The sequence below is a fragment of the Ambystoma mexicanum genome, chromosome 2p, assembly GCF_040938575.1.
Source record: "Ambystoma mexicanum isolate Mex_15411 chromosome 2p, UKY_AmexF1_1, whole genome shotgun sequence".
Taxonomy (NCBI): Eukaryota; Metazoa; Chordata; class Amphibia; order Caudata; family Ambystomatidae; genus Ambystoma; species Ambystoma mexicanum.
The window spans coordinates 1279590357-1279609233 of NC_090923.1; the positions used below are offsets into that span (position 1 = coordinate 1279590357).

General features: G+C 45.6%; 1 protein-coding gene across 4 annotated transcripts in view; it reads right to left on the reverse strand.

Moving 5' to 3' along the window:
- SNX29 (sorting nexin 29) overlaps positions 1 to 18877 on the reverse strand; it is a 2314491-nt gene that overhangs the window by 1900690 nt on the left and 394924 nt on the right. For 3 of the 4 annotated variants that reach the window (XM_069645593.1, XM_069645591.1, XM_069645594.1), the window contains exon 5: positions 14236 to 14360. In XM_069645593.1, coding sequence (XP_069501694.1) covers positions 14236 to 14360 — 125 coding nt within the window. Of the gene's footprint in view, positions 1 to 9869; positions 9951 to 14235; positions 14361 to 18877 lie in introns of those variants that run through there. The other variant, XM_069645595.1, reaches the window with a different exon arrangement.

Genomic DNA, 18877 nt, shown 5'->3' on the forward strand with positions numbered 1-18877 from the left:
GGCACCGAGGCAATAGAGGGAGTCGGGGACATGGAGAGAGGAGCGCCGTCATCAGCCGATGCAGGTAGGTGTCTCTAATCAAACAATGCCAATACCACCACGATGTTGTCCACCTGAACTGACAGTGCAATGATGTATAGCAGGGTCCACCAGACACATAAGCACAAGACTGCCTACAGGCAGTGCAGAGCATCACCTTGTCCACATGCATGATTTACCCCATTTGTGTTGCAACCCAAATGCCTCCATGCATTACCCACCCAAGAGTGAGGCAACCTGTATGTCACTCCCCCCAATGTGACTCATCTACCATTCCATATCAATGTAGCCAACCCAATGCACCCCAATCATACCCAATGCCCGTAGACCCATCACTAACCCTCTCCCTCCTTTGGTCCCCCACAGGCACACATTCTGACAGCGGTGATGAGGACACCAGTGCCACACCACGGAAGAAGGGCAGGGCCGAGGAGGGTGAACACCGCCCCTCAACCTCAAGGGGCAGAGGCCAACCTAGATCACCTCTGAAGGACAATAGAAACAACAACGCCCACACCAGCCACCATCACCCAGGAGGCATTGGCAGAGGGCACACCATCGGCTGGCAGATGCATAGTCGGTGAGACGGCTGCCACAGCAGCCATATCTGACGAGGGGGACATACAGCTACATGGCCCAACACCCGCCACAGGCCCCCTCCACTCACCACACCTATCCCCATGCAGCGTGGTGGATGGCAGCATGCACGGGCTGTCACCTGCAGATTTATGGCCAGCAAGTTTCAGCCCCACACCAACTGTGCCTGATGACCAGGTCATGGTTTGAAACGCCTCACACTTCCGCCACAGTGACAACCACCCAAGAGGGGATCCTGGCTATATAGAGGCGCAAGGAGGAACTCACTGGGCTGCTGACGCAGCATATTACTGAATGTACCCGTGCACGTGATGACATCAGGGACAGTGCTGCATCGATAAAAAGTGCCATCGAGTCCACCTCCAAGGAAATATGTGCGGAACTCGCAGCAGTGTGCCACGTCCTCTCGCAAATGGTGGCAGGATATGCATCCACCGCAGTTCCCAGGACAATCTGAGCCATCATCATCTGCCAGCTCTACTAGGACCAGCCCTGTGCGTCGGTCTAGCAGGAACCTGCACAGATTGGACAGTGGGGCACCTGGTGCTGGAAGAGGGGGAGGGCAGTAGGCACAGCCATGCATGCTGGTGCCATGTGGACCACTGGTGCGCGCTACTGCACACTGGGAAGTCAAGGGTGGAGGGGGGGAGAGGTTGTTTGGGGGAGCTGAGGGGGGAGAGGGTGTGTGCTTGGGAGTTGAGGGGGGAGGAGGGAGAGGGTGAGTGCGTGGGAGTTGAGGGGGAGGGGGAGAGGGTGTGTGGGGTGGAGGGCTTGTTAACTTTTCCCTGATTCTTTAATACACATTTTGGTAACTCATGATTCACATGTGTGGACATTGCTTATTGCGTACGTGTGTTTTACTGGTGACCAGTCTACAGTGTCCATGTCCCTGACACACACAGTGCCCCGAGTGCCACCTCCATGTCACACTCCCCGTCCATGTGTGCTAGAAACATTGGTTGATCAGAGTCTGACGCATGTCACGTCCCTCCTGTGCATCGCTGCCTCCCTGAGGTGCTGCCCCATCTCCACCCTCCTCATCCTCATCGTCAGGTGGTTGCAGTTCAGCGTCAGGGGCACATTCGGTCTGATGCACATATTGTGTAGCATGACACATGCCATGACAATCTTGGCCACCTTCTCATGGCGGTACAGGAGTGCCCCACCAGACCTGCTGAGGCAGCGAAACCGTGCCTTCAAGAGGCCAAATGTCTGCTCAATCACCACACGGGTACATGTATGTGCACGATTGTAGTCCTCCTCGTGCCTGTTCTGTGGGTTCCGGACTGGGGTAAGGAGCCACCTCTTCAAGGGATAGCCTGCATCACCTGCATGTGGGCAACAATTTATATGTGTAAGTCATCGCATCATATGGGACCTCGATCAATGACACCATAGCATGCATTCATTTCCTGATTGCAACCACATTCCCATGCATGAATAGAGACACACGATCTGACTGCTATGTGTGTATTCCTCTTATGGACTGGTGTGCATGCCATCAACTAGTGGGTGCAGGGGGTCCAGTTCCTTGTGCTTGCTCATGCACCGAGTTATTCCACAGCGGTTGTTTCCATGATCTGGGTGATGTCCAGTAATTTGTATACTTTCTTCCTGGCACCGTTGATGTCAGCCTCATGATGATCTCACTATGCTCAACAAATGGTGACATGCAATTCAGTTGGACCTCTGCGTCAGTGTAGTGGTGTATTAATACATGTATTAATGTATTAATGACCCTCATGTAATGGGGGACTGTCCTTTCAGTTGATGGTATGTGGCGCTGTGTATCGGCCATTGTAATTGCTTGTAGCTGCATTGTGTTGGGGGGATACGGTCTGATTTGGTCAAGTGCACATGTAGATGGCTATGGAATGGTTGTGACACTGCATCATTCACATGGTAGGGCTGCTTACATCTTGCATTATGTGGTCAGGTGTCAGGTCCAGTCTGGCCTGCTTTGGGGTATGAGCATGGTCCATTCTCTCTGGCACTCGCAGCCAGGTGAAGTATGCATCTCACCCCCACTACCCCCCCATACTCAGCCAGGTGAAGGGTGCAGGTCTCCCCAAATCACCTACCCACATCGCATTTCCATAAGCCTTACAGGCAAATCACCAAGAAGCCAGGATCTGTGCCCTGCATGCCGCTTCATGTAGTGTGGTATTGTGGAGTTCTGCAGGACCATTGAATCATGGGTTGATCCGGGGTATCGGCACAACAATGTGTGATGATCTTGTTTGAGTCACATATCATTTGCACGTTGGAGTGGTATAGCTTACGGGTGCGGTACGCTACCTCTATGGCATGTGGGACCACCAATTCCACATGGGTGCAGTCGATGGCACCAATGCAACCAGGGATGCCTGCTAGTGAATGGAAACCAACTTTGGTGTTTGATATCTCCTGGCCAGTCCATGGTTGGTAAATGTGGTTGCATGTGTGCTTCAGGAGGGCATCAAGCACTTGGTTCAGTGTACGTGAGAATAATGGTTGAGATATGCCATGCATGTGCCCCACTGTGTGCTGGTAGGTGCCTGTGGCCAGGAAGTGGAGCACAGACACTACCTTTAGTAGAGGTGGGATGGCGGTGCGTGTTTCAATCAGGCTGACAATGTTGTCATGTATCATGTCGACAATGGTGGTGATAGTGACCCGGTCCAGACGGTACAGGGTGTGGATCTGCTCAGGGGTTAGATTGAATGGACTGGCTCTGATGCGAGGGATTGTGGGCTGCCTGCATGGTGCCACTGGCTGCACAGGTGGGGTATGCTGGCCCTGCCTTGCCCTCCTCCTCCTCCTGCATCTCCTCTGTGCTGCTTGTTGTTGTAGTAGCACTTCCACTTCAATCATGTCCTCCAGCCCCAGCATTGCTAGTAGTATTGGAATCTTTGTGGAGTGTGACTGGGTGTGGGGTGCTCCTTTTGTGCTGGCCCAGTCTGTATTGCCTCCACCTGTGCTTATTGTGTGCACCTGTGGCAGTTGGGAACACAGTCGTTTACGGCTGGTCCGCGATGCCGGTATTTGCACCATGGCGGTAAGGTACTTTGCGGCCTTCACTAGGGTGTTAATTGCATGTCCGCATGACTCGTGATGCTCCCCTGTTTGCGCCATGGCGCTATTGCCGGCATGAGGGGTCGCATGCCCGCGCTCCTGTCGCTATTTGCGGCACCGTACAGTACGGTGCCGCTAATAGCGGGTTGTCATTTCGTAATCGGGCAGAGAGGTAAGCGATGCAGGTAATCCTTTACCGGCATAGTTATTCACTTACCACCCAGGTCATAATGAGGCCCACTATCTGCATCAAAAAAGTGAGACTGGAAAACTGACACACACCCTTACCACGGGGAAAATAAAGCTATAATCCGCTGGAGGCATGGCAACAGACCGGAAGCAGTCACCCAGCATGCCAAACAGAGGTGCGGACAAGGCTGTGGAAGGCACAGCAGCACTGAAGAGAAACAGACCAGAGAGACACATTCCCGGAAAGCAGCAAGCAGAAGAGGACACCCGCACAGGAACGAAACATAGAAACTAAGGACACAAGAACCCCACAGAAAGTCGACAGTAAGGGAGTCAAGGCTCCAGTCATCGTGAAACCTTGAGAAGGAAAGCGAAGGAGAGAAGCTGCATCTCCTTAACCAAATGCCCGCCAGGAGGAGCACCGCACAGAAACAAAAGGTGCACGTTGATCCAGGGAAATGGGTGGAGGGCCCCACAGAATCCCAAGGTGGTGTGAAAGGAACCAGACTTCCAGGAGGGGTGAGAAACGGACTCCAAGGCGGGGTGAAGGAAAGCCAACCCCAAGGCAGGGGTGACGGAAAAGTGAACACCAAGGCAGGGTAAAAGCAACCAGACTACAAGGTGGGGCGAGACAGACCCCAAGGCTGGGTAAGTAACCCAAAACCCCAGGGAGGGGTAAAAACCCAGAGACAAACAACTGGAAAAAATACAGTAGAATTCCAGAATTTCTGGGATGGGAGCACAGGCTAAATACCAGGTCTGCATTTGAACCTGGAAGTGTCCCAAAGACTCCACACAGACCAGAGCCTGGGACAGAGTGTCTGAATCCCAAAGAAAGAGACTTATCAGAGGCTGGTGCTCAAAGGGGGCGACCCTATAAGAGAAGATAAACGTGGTATTCTAATTGGAACTGTGAAACGGGGGCAAGGAACCCTGCTTGATGAGAAAGAGACAACTACCATTCCCCTCTCTGGGCGATGGCCCAAGTTATACTTTTCTGTTAAGTGTTAGGTTCTTTTCTTTGTATAAAGTGGTAGGGGGACAGAAGTCAGGCCAGAATCGGTTTCTGGACGACACACTTGAGTTAATCTGCAAGACATCATGACAAGCACTGTTATTTTTATTTCTTTAGACTAGTGTCAATAGATTAGGGACAGGTTAGGTTTTCGGAAAGTTCCAAATAAAGAAAGCATTATCCAAGATGGCACTTTCTCCGTCTCCAAATAGTTCCCAGCCTTTGATATGCTGTTCATACGCTGCTCCAAGTGCCAGTTGAAATATCCTTTATACAGTCCAAGAAACCAAAAATGCCTATTCTACTTTCTAGGAATGGGACGGTTCCTGGTACAATTTACCAAAGAGCTCTGAACCTGCTTGCCTGCAAGATAGTGCCACAACTTGCCAATGCGCAACAGCTTAGTTTCTCACACCCAACAGGGGGGTAATTTGTCTCTTGCTGTTCCCTGTGCTCGGGTTTCTTTCATCCCCACCTTAGGGCTTTGGTTTCCAGTCCCCTGCGTTGGGGTTCTGCTTCTCTCACTGTGCCTTGCTATAGTTGTTCTCACCCACCACAGAGGTCGAGTCTCTATTGCCTCAGCTTGGGATCAGTTTTTTAAAAAACCCTTCTGGGAAACTTGCTCCTCTCGCCGGCCATTGGCTATGATTTATCTTGCCTCGCCTTGGGGAATGATTTCTTGCACCCTGCGCTGGGATATGATCTCTTGGATTCAGTGAGTTTGTGCTGGTGTAATTGGCCGGGTGTTCTCTGCACCACATCCAGTGCAGCTCTCAGCATTCCATGGCCTCTGTCGGGCCTGCCACACAAAGCATGCACATTCTCCTCCTGCCACACCTCACAGGGGGAGGGCTCCAAGATTCTAATGCTCTGCAGATGTCTCTCTCTTTCTTCTAAGGATAATGGACTCTTTATTCCTCTAAGGGGCTGGAACCTCCCAGGATTCTTTCAATCCTCGCTAATATGAGCCCACAGAGGGCCAGAAACGATGCAACCATTTCTACAGGAAGTTTCTAGTTACGAGTCATTATAACCCCCATGTAACTAACAAAGTTAGTATTGGCATCTTGGGGATAGGGAGGATAACTGCTGATCCTAGTAACATCCAGTTCTCTAAAGGGGCCGTCATCCCTAGTAAGATCCCACTTGCCATGTCCCCTAAGGGCTGCTAAGATAAGTGGGCACACCACCATAGTTCTGAAGGCAGTGGCTCCTGTGGCAGGTCAGAAGAATGAGTCAGACACTTTAAGGACATTTTCAAGGGATCTTTTATTTAAACTATAAGAAAAAGGCCTATCTGTCCCCGTCGCTAAAGGGATTAGCCTGCCTATCTAAATAACTAAAAGATGCTCGTCTGTCGTAAAGATGTCCAAAATAAAGACCCTACCACTAATATAAACAACTCAAAAGTATGCCAAAAGAATGTCTCTCTTCTCCTGTTTATTCTTTTCTGTTTGTAGTCTCTTTATAGAAATGTCTCCCTTTCAAACATACATTTAAGACAATTTTCTTGGATATTCTCTCAATATCTCCTTTATGAGCTCTTGTAGTATTTCTAAAACACTTCTGGACCTTGTACTTTCTTTAGTGATAAGCTTATGACAGCTTTCCTCAAGACCCTCTCTCAGATTCTTGTCTTTGGTTGTATATCTCTCACAATCTTTAAATTCAACATCTATATGTTTGCTAGGACTTTATCCAATTTTAGTATCCCCCCTTTCCCGAGTTAGCTTTATTTGATAATAACTTCTCTCATATTGTTCACTGGACAATCTTATCTCACAACCCTTATTACACGTTTTTGTGGCGTGCTCTTTGCACTCTTCCACCCTGCACTCATCGAGCCATCCCCCTTCTTTACAGGGTATTTGTTTCCAGTCTCACTTTATTTCCCATACAGAGCAATTCGTCACGTTCTTCATTGGCTTCTCACAACTCCCGTTAGGCTGGTTCATTGTTCGTATCTTGTCCTTATGACTAGGACGAGTTTCTCTACTCATATACTGTTGCCCTGACAGCCTCTCGCTTCTCCCCGGTACTTTCTTGTATGTAGGGGAACCTTTCAGGGCTTGACACTCGCTCGGGTAATCCACTTCCTTGTCTGGTTTTTCAATCTTTAGTTTCACCAGTGTTTCGTTTTCAGCTTCGCTGCAGACTGCTGCAGTCTACGGACCCTGGTGGTTGGGAGCTGCTAGCGCTCCCAGTTACGATGGTCGCTCCGTTGTTAGCCAGGCCTGTCGCGCACCACGAAACAGTCATGGCCACAACACAACCTTGCATGGGGCTCCTCTTCTCCTGCTGCCAACAGCTTCCCCGTGGCTGGATTCGCCAACCCTCGTCTGTTTTTCACGTGGAATTTCAGGAACGCTTGTTTATTACATTTTCAAACTTTGTTGTCAGAATGTTGAAGACCTGGGACAAACGTATGGGGTAAGCATTCCGTAATTTTGTCTACATTTCACAGCCTTTTAAACAAGCCAAACATTTTTTAAACTCAACAATTTTAACATGTATAAACTTGGTAGCATGCATCGTGGATGGAGAAAGGAATACGTTTGCATTCTTTGCCTTTCCAAAAGTCGCAGGCTCAGTGGCTTGCTTCTGCTCCACCTCTCCAAGACACACTTACGTCCAGGGGCTTCCCCTGTGCACCACACACTCTCACTCCGTACTGCACTCGTCCTAGTTAAATAAACGTCTCTTCTTAAAGAGACATTTTTTCCTTTTGATGTCTGGTTCGCTTCAACATTGCCTGCAGCCAAATGTAAGGAGGACACATTATTCGTCATAGCAGGCAGTTCCATATTTGCTGATATGGTCATGGTCTAGGCAGTTCCTCATGGGAAAAGTACTTGTGCCATAAAGGGGAGTCACTTCCAGTGAGGTCCCACTTGCCCAGACCCATAGGGAGGGTCTTGCAGAGTGGTCTCCCAATCCTAGCCTCAACAGGACGGGGGGGCTCCCCTTTGGGAAGAAGGCACTAATATGATATATGATATGGTACTTATAACACGCCTATACACAAGTGTTTCAAGGCGCGACGAGGCAAGGGAGGGAGAACAAAGGGAAGACGGACAACGATCCTACTAGGCCAGTTGTTATTCAGATCGCGCAAGTGCATGGGAGGAGGAAAAGGGAAAAGTGTGAGGGTGAAGGGCGAGGGGAAAGTGCAGTACAAGGGGTAGAAGAAAAATACGATAATAAACAGCCAGAGGTGGCAAGTGCAAGGTAAATGCAGACATAAGTGCTGGTACCGGGACTGAAGGGATACAGAAAACAGTCCCCAGGTGCAGGGGTTGCCAGAGAATACCCTTGATTCATCACACTCCCCTTTGGGGGGTTAGGGGGTAAGAATTCCTGGATTCGTCGCACATGTAAATCATATAATGTTTGTTGTACAATTACTCTCACCAATGTGAGGGAACCTAGCATATTATACCTGCACCTACACTTTTAGTGCTCCAAAAGGGGGGAAGCTTTGGGGCTACCTGATGCGAGGGCTTGGGAGGGTGACCCCATATATGCCATCCCCAGGGTTTGCATTACCCAGTGGGTGCCCTATCCATAGCACCCCCTCAATGTGAATGTCACAAACGTTAGACACACAACTGTAAGCACCCTGCACCACCTCAGGGGCCTTCTTCCTTTTCTCACCTTCCCCCAGATGCTCAGTCTCCAGAGCCTTGGTTCTCTCTAGGCTGGACTACTTTAATAGCATCTTTCACAATCTGCCTTCCTTTACTCTCTGCCCTCTGCAACTAAACTAATGCAGAATAAGACTGCAGGACTTCTCCTTGGCCTCAAGCCCAGGGAACCGTATCTCTCCAGCCCGGAAATCTCTCCACTGGCTCCTGGAGAATGCAAGGATCCAATTGAAGACCCTCTGCAACGTGTACAAGGCTTTCTGGGGCCTGCACAACACCCAACCCTCTCTTCCTAAACACCTTACTTCTCGAGCCCTTTGCTCAGCTACCTCAAGCACGGAGGGTCAGGCATTTCTCCAGGCAGATAGAAGGTGGTAGATCCCTCTCGCTCTGCAGTTGCCTCCCTCTGGAATGGCCTCTCTGCCCCTCTCAAAGTTGAGCCGGACCACCTGAGGTTCCGGAAGCAGCTCCAGGCCTTCCTTTTCACTTCTGCCTGTGCGCTGTCTCGCCCCTATTGACCTACCTGTCTGCTGCATTGAAAAATTGCCTGGCTACCCTCAGAATCTCTATGGGCTCCAGGCGCCTCCACGACCAGTAGCCTCAGCACTGCCTCCGGGCCTACTGGGCACTTGGGGTTGTATCTGTAACCCTAGAGTCCCCTGCTTTCTTGTACTTACCCAGAGCTGTTCCGCCCGGCTGCACTTACGTAGAGCAATATTGTCCTGATTGCAGTATTGCTGCACCTACATTGAGCAATACTGGCCGGATTGCACTCCCCTCCCTTTCCCTCCCCCTTTGCACTTCTCCTCTCCCCCTCCCCCTGCACGATCATCTGAATGACACAAGACCTAGTAAGATCATTATTTTGTCCTCCCACTGTCTTCGCTACCTTGCCAGGCCTGGAAACAGTACAGGCACGTTATAAATTACTCATATCATAATTCTTTGCTTGGTCCCCTGGCTTGTTTCAGTTTTTATCTCCTGTATCACTGTCTCAGCATTTGTCCGACACTCCTCCATGGCATCTCACTCCAAACGCTTTCCATACATCACCTCTCCAGGCAGTATCAGAAGAGTTCTAGGAACCACTTCTTTCCCTTGCTCCCAGATCTGAAAGGTCTTTCTCATACCAAGCTTTTTTGAAGGCCTGTGCTTACCTCTCCACTTCTGTCAGGACAGTCACCTTCTCTGAAGCATCTCAAGTATGGGGCAATCTCGTCGCTGTGCTTTCCCTCAGGAGTTTGGCTGCAAGCTGGTTTCTTGGCATATTGGCCATAGGTGTTAATCTAGATTGTGGTTTGCCCCCTGTGCCATATGCTTGTGGACCTCACCTGCATGCCATTGTCATCAATCGGTCTTTTCTGGACATTCTTGGGCCTGCTTCGCTGCTTACGATGTCACATGTCCTTAGTCTGGTAGAAAAGCAGTATTATTTTCAATGACTGTTAAATCACATGATACACAGCTATAGACCTGCACATGTTCGATCTTGACGTGTAATATGTTTTGAATTTTTGAATATATTTAAACTTATTATATCCAGTCACAGAAGTGAGATAACTTTAAAAGGTATGGCCAACAAATAGCTATTCCATCAGTTGGCCATAGATTTCAAAGATAATGCATTCCGACAAAGGCTTATTTTAGGAAGTGTTGAAAAACACCATGTTTGGGATCCGGACTGTAAAATAAGACCTGTTGTGTCCTGATGTAACCTTGAGGTTATTGATGTAACCATGTAGGGTATTTTAATACACTACATTTTGAATGCTATTTGAAAATGCTATAGAATAAATGTAAGCAGTGTTTGCCACGTGGAACGTCAGGGACGCTTGTTTATTACATTTTCAAACTTGGTTGTCAGAATGTTGAAGACCTGGAACAACCGTATGGGGCAAGCATTCCGTCAATTAGTCTACATTTCACAGCCTTTGTGTCCTGATGTAACCCTGAGGATTTAGTTGTGGCCAGCAATACAATGGAAATCTTCATGACTGTTGTCAGCAAACATTGATCAGATAAACCTATCAATGTCAAAAGTTACATTTTGCAATCCATTTTTTTTTTAAAGGGCAAAGTGTCTGCCGGCTGATTGAAACAATTACGAGAAACTTGCTGAATAAGACGATTTTAATGCACTACATTTTGAATGCTATTTGAAAATGCTATATAATAAATGTAAGCAGTGTTTGCCACGTGGAACGTCAGGGACGCTTGTTTATTACATTTTCAAACTTGGTTGTCAGAATGTTGAAGACCTGGAACAACCGTATGGGGCAAGCATTCCGTCATTTAGTCTACATTTCACAGCCTTTTAACAAATCAAGCATTTTTTAAACTCAACAATTTTAACATGTATAAACTTGGTAGAATGCATCCTGTCACATTCCAATCCACGCTCGAATGTGCTCCTACCATAGGTTTTCAAAACCCAGTTAATCGGACAGGCATTGCAGTGACAGAAGGGAGCTTTGCCAACAGTAGAGAATTTAGGAAAAGGAAGGACTACTGAGTCACCATAAAGGTAACATATTGCAACTACACCCTATCCCTACGTATGAGAGATTCCCAAGAACAAGACGTCAGGCCTAGCGACCATTACTGGGCCAACGCAGAACTTCAACAAGATGCATGATTTCAATAACAGCAGGGCATATTGTATGAAAAGCCACACATCACCTGAGCTGTAGTAGATTTAACCTACATCTGATCAGAAGGAGGGGACTGTGAAAGATTCACAGCAGCAATGGTAGACATATTGTTCTGCCTTTATTCCAGTTTAAGTTACAATGAATCGTGAAGATGGGCAAAATTATGTGCTTTCCCGATGAGCCTTCATGGCAGGAATGAGTTTGTGGAAAAACATACTCATTACATTAAAACCTAAGATTTTAGCAACAAACAAATGCTGCGTTATCGACCTTACCATTAAATGATGGAAGGTGCAAAAGGGCCTTCACTGAACTCGTATCCTGGCAGGAAATAAAGAATAAAAAGCATCAGTGGAACAAAGATACAATTACAGCACACCATAAGATGTAACAGCTTATGCATGTCGTCTGTATCTTAAGCATGGCACAGCATCAGCACAGAGGACAGTCTGGGACATCTTCTGCAATGCTGATGATGTTAATTTCTCAGTGTTGATCATGCTTGACTTAGCATCATTTGACACCGTGCACCACAATTTTACTGTCCTGTCTGAACATCCTTACAGGGATGAATTATCAAACACTCTTGGTTTGAGAGCTTTTTAACTGATCGGTCCCAAAAGGTAAACATTGGCCCATTTACTTTGGATCCAATAAGACTAGGTTGTGGAGTTCCTCAGGGCTCGACCCCTTTGCCCCTCTTGTTCAACATATATCTCCAACCTTTGATGAACATTTTTCACAATTTTCACTTACAGTATGACTTATGCAGACGACACTCAAATCGATGTTCAAGTCACATATACCATGGTGAGGGGGAGGTATCATAGGGTTTTAAGTGGATGCCAAGTAGCAGCCTTCAGCTTAATCCTGCAGAGACCAAAATACTTTTGGGAGGACCTATACACTTGCTCAAGGACCCCCAGCAAATGCCAACTACCCCATGTGTATTTGGACTTCCTACCACGTTTACGTTGAAGGTAAGAAACCTAGGGATAATCTGGGAATCCAATCGTTTCCCCGTCAGCCTAGATTAAGTTTAAAATTTCTAGAGCAGCTTTCTTTCACCTCCAGCTACTCAGAAATTCTTCTGTTCATTCCCAAAGCAGAGCATGCCAGAGTGGTTGGTACGCTTCTACATTCACATCTGGATTATGTTAACTTGTATGTGGGTATGCCAAACAAATTTACACTAAAATTACAAAAGATTCAACATGCAGTGGTTCGCCGATTAATTTGTCACCCTAAATCTTCTAGTGTCTTCTAGCATCAAGAGCTCCACTGGCTCCCTGAGTGCCAACAGATCTCTTTTAAGGTAATATGGTTAGTTTTTGACTGTAAACACAAGCTGGATACTAACCCACTAGCAATTTTAGATCCGAAAATCACTGCCACCTGGTCATTCCACGTTTGTGCTACCTGTCCAGAAAGCACAGACGCCTTTCTGCAGCAGGGTATCAATTGCCCACTTTTGTGTAGCAGGATCCTTGGAGATTTCTCTCCAAAAACTGAAACCCCACCCTTTGCGATGGTTCCCTTTTTTGGGCCATCTCTTGGATCACCATTTCTTTGATCTTGCATGTGGGGCTAGATACAGGCATGCCTATTCGGTTCCATCTGGATTTGGCAGTATAAATGCCTGAACCAACCATGTGCCTGGTTAAATGTGCAGTGTAGCACTGTCAATCACCCAATGCCTGCCTACCATCATGCTCACCAGTGTTCTCACTTTTTTCTTTCAGAACTTCACTTACCAGAAACCTGAGTGATGAATCATGCGACCAACGAGATACGGGCACCACAAGGAACCCGAAAGATGAAAATAACAGCTACCATGGACAAGCAATACAGAGGCTTCAATAACACTGGAATACACAATGCCTATGTTAGTTTCTGGCACAGACCATCATTGCTCTGTGTGGGGGAAAAGGTGGGGCTTAAGCATTTTGTAACCTTGTACCTGTGTGACCCAGCCTCTAGGGAAAAGCCAGGTAGAGATTGGCCCATGAGAGCAGGTGAGCGCTCTAACCTGTGGGAAGGGCAGGGTGGGAGGGGGGGAACCCTGAATAGAACCATATAATAAGGAGAGTACAAAAGGGCCTATTATGTTTTTTTGGATGAGGTCAGGTGGGGAGGATGCGGATCAGGAGACCATGCAGAGGAAGGACGGTGGAGAGGAGCATGGAGGAGGTTGAGAATGTTCAGAAGGTGAGATATTGGCTGCAAGAGAAAGTGGTACTTGACTGTGGGAGTGGCTGTAGGGGGACCAAGGTATAAGCGAGGGTTAGAAAGAGAGTAGAAGGATAAGTGAATGATAGTGGAAAGTGTGAATGCGAGAGTAAAATGTGTGAATGTAAGTGGAAGGAGAGTAGTGGAAAGTAGATGGGAGTGGAGAGTAAAGGCAAGTGGATAGGAGTAGAGCAGGACTGCAAAAGGTAAGGAGAGATGACCACATGGGAAGAGAAAGACCAGCGGGAGAAGAGGTAGGAAGTCTGATTCTCAGAGGGACAGAAAGAGGAACAACGAGAGAGAAAAGCGAGGGAGTGTAAGGAGGGAGTAAAGGTAGATTAGTACATGAAAGACTATCAGGGCCAGAAACGCAAAGGCATAAAAGGGTGGGTACTTGAAATTGTGCGATTGGAAAGATATCACATTCCATTCCGAGTGTCTGTCCTTGGGGAGTGATTTAGACAGACTCCACATAGTAAATTCCCAGACGGACTGACACCAAGAAGGCCAAGGCCTTTAGGCCATCACACAAGTCAGTATCTCAGACAGTAGGGATTATTGATCTCTAGTTGCCAATGAATGGGACAGGGAAGCCTGGGCTATGGTGGTCGAAAGCCAATGGGAGACGCGAGAGGGACAGCAATTAGAAGATCCTTCTGCCATCATATATCATCAAGTCTCAACTGTGTTTGCATTCTGAAAAAATATAAAAACATTTTGACTTCTCTTCTGGAGTAATAGTGTTCTCATGACCAAATGTTGTGACATTACATTACTCATAATACAAATGAAAAGACTGGAAAATAACAGTGATTACCTGTCTCGGTTTTACTTGAAAAACCTGCTGCCTGTTTGATTGCTGCTGCCGTTAATGCTAACCCCCGGCTTCTTTTCAAGCCATGCTGGAACACAGATTCAAACTGGGCACACAGACAAATAACTCTGCAACACAGAAAAACACAGACAGGTTTGTACCCATAAGAACTAAAATATTGTTTTAAACAGGTAAGGTTCTACAGATATGTTGGGTACTGTGAAGGCATCATGAAGAAGGACACAGACAACAGATTGCAAATTTAAAATAATCAATTGTATTAACTTAAATGTCAGCATGGATAAAGGCCTAACTTGCCCTATGCTATGGTGGAATTTCCCTACCTTAATAAAACTAAGGAAGGTCTGAGTCAAAGAGTTCAACTTAGGAAAGTGTCTGTGTCCAAATTCTATGCTTGCCCTCACACCTATAACCATACAATGTGTAGGTATGTCAGCAACCACAATGAAAACCAGTGTTTAACATGAAGTCCTGAGCTTCATCCAGCTCACATCTTTCTTCAGCTCCCTTTTCCAAGTATTAAACAGGTCAACAAAGTAAAGACTCAAATGTCCCTTTCTTTAGTTAGAAAGCAATTAGTTTTTTCAGATTGCAGCGTCTCCTCCCCCAAGCTAGGACACACGGTGCCCTTCCCCAAATTCCAAGTCATAATCCCAACAGCTTTCAAGGGAAATGTTCCTTGTCAGAAGTCAGGGTTCCCTCCCCAAGCTCCAAAAGAAACACAATGTCCTCGTCTTCCACAAATTAGTTAAAGTGTATTGTCAAATATATAGTTCACATAATTTTGTAGCTTTCACACTTGTTGAAAATGTCACTGTAAATCAGGCTTCAGTATCCTTTGGTTGTCTGTTCCTTTTAAATCATATTATATTTCAGCATACTGTGGTTGTTTTAGAACTTAAATTCATTTTAGCACTTCAATGTATGGTGATTTGCATGGATCTATACTTCCTCTCCTCTTTTTGGCTTTCATCTGGTTAGTAGCCAAGTTTTAATTCAATTTGGTATTCAACAATGAAATCTTTAGTTTAGGGTTCCTTTTCCCCTCATTTTATGATTCAATAATTGTTTGTTTCACTTTAAATAGTTCAATGTTTGGAAACCTTTGAAAAGGTGTTGCTTACCACACGTGACCACTCCGATACAAACTGTTTCCTTCTGTTAGATAATTGACAAGTAAAGTTGTTAGTGTCCCTTTGATTGAGCTATTCAATGTCGGAGACCTTCAAAAACATGCATCTCGCCACACGCGAAACGCTCACACAGGTTTTCCAGGTTTCTCCATTACCAGAGACTCACTGGTCGCTTTGAAAGTGGATTCTATAGCATGGATCACATAGCCTTCTTTCTTTAGTGTCGGGGCTCTAGTTCCTGCCCCATAGACACTCCTGGGGTGGTCCTTCACCACAGGAGAATGAGCGTGTTGAATTGAAAGGAAACGGGCAGCCTTCCAGCATGGCTTCCTTCACCTTTCCCACTCTGCTCCAGGGAGTCCCCACTCCCAGACCATATTAGAGGATGCTCTGCTTCCTGCACCGGCCTCCTGGTCCTTCTCCTGTCGTGCCCCTTTCTCACTGGGTTGGGCTCCATTTATACACCAGCAGTCCTTTAACAGGCTGCAGGTGTGGATGATTGTTCAGCCTTACCTCGCACAATTAAAGGGACATGCCAGGCCTTCACTACTCTTAGCAGGTATCTTTCTCGTCCCAGTACTAGAGTGGTAAAAGCATAGTCTTCATTGCTCTTAGTTGCCTCTTCCTCATCCCAGTACTGTTAAGTGTCAATGTTGGAGAAATGAGGGGAGCTGACTTATAATAGCCCATGAAGGTTGAAGGCTGGGCTGGGTTTTGTTGGTTGTCACTAGGAAAAGATACCATGTCTCACCCAAGGGCATCCCACTCCCAGTCCCCAAGCACCCTCCACCCAGGTGATGCTCCCTAGCTTCTCTGCCCCCAGTGTCAGGATCCAATAGCGATGGCCTTTCCCTGGCCACCTGCATAGAGGATCCAAAGGATCTAAGAGTGAAATACCCTCAGGTTTCTCACAGTACCTAAACACATGTGGCACAACTGCTCCTCTTCATGGTGTAGCATAAAAATATTAACAGTTATTCAACATTATACAATTTCATTTAAGGGCTTACTTTAAGAGTAGGGAATTCCAGAAAGCTTGCTAAAACATACTGTGTTATTACATACGAGATGGATGAAGGCAGAATGCATGTTCTCTCTAGAAATACTGAGAGAGGTTTGAAGCAGTGATGTGTTTTGGTCATTATTCTATTTAACATGTATATTAACAATATGCTACAAATAATACAACAAGCAAGGAATCGCCACCCCCAAGCTAGGGTAACTATGTATGGGTTGCAGAAAACACTGAATTTATCAGAGGATTATGTGAAATTAAATCATTTAACTTTAAACACTAGCAAAGCAACACCAATGAGATTTATAGCCAACAAAAAGTAGGGGCATTTTATATGGACACTAGGAAATAAAACACTGGAAGAAGTCAAATAACGTGTGTAATTAGGCTTCTTAGTTGCATCATTCAATGATGAGATAGTCCTCAGTCAATAGATGTAATGAAAGGATAGGTTTTCGTTCTTTAAAGAAATGTAATGCAAAATATGGTGATTTGTCTGTGTACATTTTAAATGGTTCCAATATTACTGTATGGCGTGGAGATCGGTATGACAAAATAGCAATAGTTGTCAGTTAGGTGCAGATTTCGGTTAATGTGGCTGAATTGTTGTCCGATTCCCTTGAGGTTTTAGCAAAATGAAGAAAACTTTATTTTCCACAAATTGTAAAATACCCCTCACCCTCCTTTACATGTGGAGGAAAATTAATTTTTTTAGCTAAATATGGCCCAGTAATCACATCTTCTATGTAATCATGTGAAATAATATTGCTGGAGGCTTTCACCAGTAACGTATTATCAAACAACTAAGTTAAAAGAAATGTGGGTAATTTGATCACATGCAAACTTACAAACTACTTTCCAATCATGTGCTGATGAGTCTTTCGTAAACCAGGGGCAGCCCAACAATATACCATGACATTTACTTCTCATACACCTTTGTGTTTTTGTTTTAATCTAATCAATACATTGGAAATCACTGGCCTTCAGAATGGTTTGGGAAAAATCAATGCAGGCTTTACGAAACACTGAAACATCTTATTATCAAATGTTAAGCTACGCTATTACTTCGATTGGAGATTTTTGTAGGGGATTTGAATATTATAGCTACATGATAGCGACAAAGTTTCTGGGGCAAACTGCTTATGGGTAACCTGATTGCATCAGTGACAGAAAGTGCTTAGAGACTTATGTTAGTTTAAAGATGAACAATCTAGTTGGGAAACTAGTGTTTCATAATGTTAGCACTACTTAGGAAATATTCATAACTGAGTTTGATAATCTAAAGCATTAACAATGGATTGGAACTGTTGTAATGGTTAAGCCACTGATTTTATGCGTTTGTATTATTTAAGCCAAACAAGATTCAGAAAATGTTTGTGTGTGAAACAGCATCCGGGCAGTTCGATTCATTCCCTTGTGGTAGCGCCTTGAGCTGCAATTATTTCAACTAAGCAATTCCCTTTCACTGATGGCTAGTCTTGCACACCTGTTTTTAGGAATGTTGGTTCTTTACACCCCAATAAATTGCTTAAACCCAGTGACATTTGAGGGCTTCTCTCGAATTGACACATTTTGAACCCCCTATGCACAGTATATGCAACCGAAAGTGGTTGGTTGCTCGTTTCCAGGTTATTCCAGCTTTGTAATATAAACTCTGAATCCAAATTATTTATGCCAGCAAGAAAAATCAGAATTTGGATAAATTGTGAAAGTGACAATTTTTAGGGTCAGAGACTAGAATTGCAGTCTTGGACTAAACATTTAATATGTTGCTTGCTTCCTTACCCAGGGATGTTAAAGGATTGTGGGTCAAAAGTGTGTTTCAGGCCCTGCTCCTTTGTGCCCCACATTGACATAGTTTCCAGTGAAATGTCAAACACTCCGGGAAGGCTGCGGTAACAGCTGGTTCATAAAGGGTTACTCTCACTCCTGTTTCCCACTTAGCCAATCAAATTCTAATAGATAATGACGTAATTCATATAATCAGTAGGAACAGTAGAACATTATATTGTGTTTGTTGACATTGAAAAGTAGGCATTCTTTTTGTTATACGTCACTTGCATAAGAAATGTCACAACTGAACAAGATAGGCCTTGGCCAAAAGATAAAGATGTCATTCTTTTATCCACATTTTCTCTGATCAGTGTATTCAACCTGGGTTAGTGTTTTATCTATAACAGTCTGTACTTTGTTTACATAAACATTACATATGTGTATAGCTTACAATTAAATCTTTTCAAAATAATTATCTTTTTTAATAAAATATTGCGTATGTTTTTGAAGTCTTTGCACTCTCAGCTCTTTGTTTTAATAATAATACAAGCTGTATGGCTGTTTGGGTGATAATCCATGCAAATAACAGCGTGTTTATACCGATTCTGAGGGAAGCAAAATGGGTGTTTTATTGGCAGCGTTTAAAAGCAGCCATTTTGTAATGGGTGCAAATGGCAGCTTTTCTCAGATGCAGCCAGTAAAA